The sequence below is a fragment of the Nannospalax galili genome, unplaced genomic scaffold (genome assembly GCF_000622305.1).
Source record: "Nannospalax galili isolate Female #2095 unplaced genomic scaffold, S.galili_v1.0 scaffold300, whole genome shotgun sequence".
NCBI lineage: Eukaryota > Metazoa > Chordata > Mammalia > Rodentia > Spalacidae > Nannospalax > Nannospalax galili.
In genome coordinates, this window is record NW_008347322.1 from 3,257,387 (window position 1) to 3,260,001 (window position 2,615).

General features: G+C 53.5%; 1 protein-coding gene across 1 annotated transcript in view; it reads left to right on the top strand.

Moving 5' to 3' along the window:
• Coq4 (coenzyme Q4) overlaps window positions 1–2,141 on the top strand; it is a 19,289-nt gene extending 17,148 nt beyond the window's left edge. Inside the window, exons 5-7 of the mRNA XM_008843976.3 lie at window positions 476–605; window positions 1,044–1,137; window positions 1,532–2,141. Coding sequence (XP_008842198.1) covers window positions 476–605; window positions 1,044–1,137; window positions 1,532–1,703 — 396 coding nt within the window. The 3' untranslated portion in view covers window positions 1,704–2,141. The remainder of the gene's footprint in view (window positions 1–475; window positions 606–1,043; window positions 1,138–1,531) is intronic.
• Window positions 2,142–2,615: the final 474 nt, after the last annotated feature.

Here is a 2,615-nt window from a genome sequence, read left to right on the forward strand (position 1 = left end):
CGGCTTTAGACATGCCTGGACATGCCCTGGCATGCCCTGACCCCCACCTGCTATTCCCCCCCTGTAGGACCCCCAGATTGGGGTACCCTACGTTCTCGGGAGGTTGCACCCCAATAACTCAGTCCTCAAATCAGGAGATGCAACAAGCATGAGGATTTATTGGCGTTTTGCAAAACGGACTCCCACCTCACTCGGAGGACAGAAGTCCAGAGCCCAGTTTACAGGTTTCTTTTAAAGACAAGCGGCGGCTATGTGCCAAGCAGAGGTAGGGGGAATTTCTGGGATGATTTCCAGCTTGGGCAGAGGAGCATGAAAAAGGTCAGCTCAGCTTGTTCTTAGCATTCAGAATTATTTTTCATTTTTACTTCCTTGTACAGTTTTTCTCAGGCCTGGGGGATTTTAGTTTAAATCCATTTTTCTGGGGGCTTTGGATCCATAAATGGGAAGTGGTCTGAGGAAGGGTCATGTTTGCCAGAGGGTCTCCCCAGATACCCGAGCACCTACCCGCTTCGTGGATGACGAGGAACTAGCCTACGTGATCCAGCGGTACCGAGAGGTACATGACATGCTGCACACCCTGCTGGGGATGCCCACCAACATGCTGGGTGAGTGTCACCAACAGCCACCTGAGGGGAGGCAATAGGGTACCCACCCAGGCTACATTCATGTCTCTAGTGTCCACCCATCAGCTTGTCCCCTGTCTTGTCCTCTGCACTTGTGAGCATCTTCACCTCCATCCCTGCTCCTCTGTGCCTACCCTGTGTGTCCCCTTCACCATCTCAGCATCCGGACACCAGGGCTCCCTGTGACCTGTCCAGACCATTGTCAGCCTGGCCTTTGAGGTCCTCTGCATGCTGACCTCAAGATTCCTCTTTTGGACCCTCCCTCACCCCTAGTCAAATGCCATATAGCATAGGATGAGATTGGTTCCCACCAAACCCTAGAAGAAATTTGGGAGGAGCACATGCCTCTCTGGGAGCTGTTCCAACACTGCTGACCCCTCTAGCCACCTGCTCACCTCCTACCCCATCCCTCACCCCCAGGAGAGGTTGTGGTGAAATGGTTTGAGGCTGTGCAGACTGGCCTACCCATGTGTATCCTGGGTGCACTCTTTGGACCCATCCGCCTCCGTGCTCAGTAAGTTTTCTGGGGGTAAGTGGGGGTGCGGGGAGACCTCAGAGACACCAGGGCTCCAGGAAATGGGCAAGACACGCAGTTGCCCAGTGGCTCTCCACAGAGCAAAGGTAGGAAGAACGGGGTGGAACAGGAAGCCAGGGCAGAGACAAACCGGGGCCCCAGGGTCCCATGGGCCAGGTCGCAAGGCTTCGTTAGAATGAGCAGAGTCAACAGGAAGGTGGGGTAGAGGTAGTGGACAGCTGTCTGAATCAGGATGTGTGGTTTGGGGCATGGGAATTCCCTCACTGAGCTCCCTTCTCCTTAGGCATTAATTGGGAAAATGTACCCAAAGTGCTGAGCACCAAGCCAGCCACACCTGGGGACCTCATATCTTTTCTCCCTCCACTGCCCCCAGGAGCCTACAAGTGCTGGTCTCCGAGCTGATCCCATGGGCAGTACAGAACGGGCACAGGGCCCCGTGTGTCCTCAACCTCTACTACGAGCGGCGTTGGGAGCAGCCCCTGGCAGCCCTGCGTGAGGAGTTGGGCATCACACCGCCTCCAAAACACATATGGGGCCTGGCCTAGCCTGAGCTTCTCTGCACAGGAAAGGCCCAGCCTCCTTCCACGCCCTGCCTTCCTCAGGGCAGTGGGGCCTTTTCCACTGCCCTTGTTTCTTCTTTTTGAACCTTGAACTCAGGGTGTCATTTACTGTAACTGTCATAACCACTGCTGTCATGTGCCTCTAGCACCAGCCCAAGAGAGAGCAGGCAGGGCAGTCGGGCCCCCAGGGTGCTGCAAGCTGCCTACGGAGAGCTACATGTGTGCAGAGATCAGCCATCTAAGATTATTTTGGAATGCCCAGGTCTAAGCACCTCTCTGGACACCCACACCCACCCTGCCAGTCAGGGTGTTCTTTGAGGAAGGCTCTGTGTTGTTGAAGGGACTATATCCCTTTCCAGCCCTGAGAAGAGAGGTGAGGAGGAGGCCCCTGTGCTGTCTGAATAAAGGCTCTCATCAGGATGAGTCTCTGCATCCTCCTTGGTCCAGTATTCCCACGGCCTTGGGCCTTTCTGGTATTGGAGGAGGAAATTTTTTCCCACCTTAAACTTCAGGTGCTTGTCCCTGCCCTCGGGTCTGAAGTCAGGCAAGCTAGAAATCAAGTCTCCAGCTAGCAAAAAACCAAGGGCATGTCCCTTCTAAGCCAGATTTCCATCAACAGTAAAGGGAACAGTGATAGGGCCTGCCCCAAAGGGCCAAAGGGCAGGAGCTGTTTTGAGTTTTTCAATATTTTATTTTATTTTTTTTTTAATTTTATTTATTTATTTATTTTTTGGTCTTTTTGAGACAGGGCTGCATGTAGGTAAGTGCACCCGTGTTGTGCAATGCCAGCGGAGTTCAGAAGAGGCTGGGCTGCTGGATCCCCTGGGACTGTACTTACAGACTGTTGTTAGCTGCCATGTGGGGCTTGGATTCGAACTTGGGTCTTCTGCATGAACA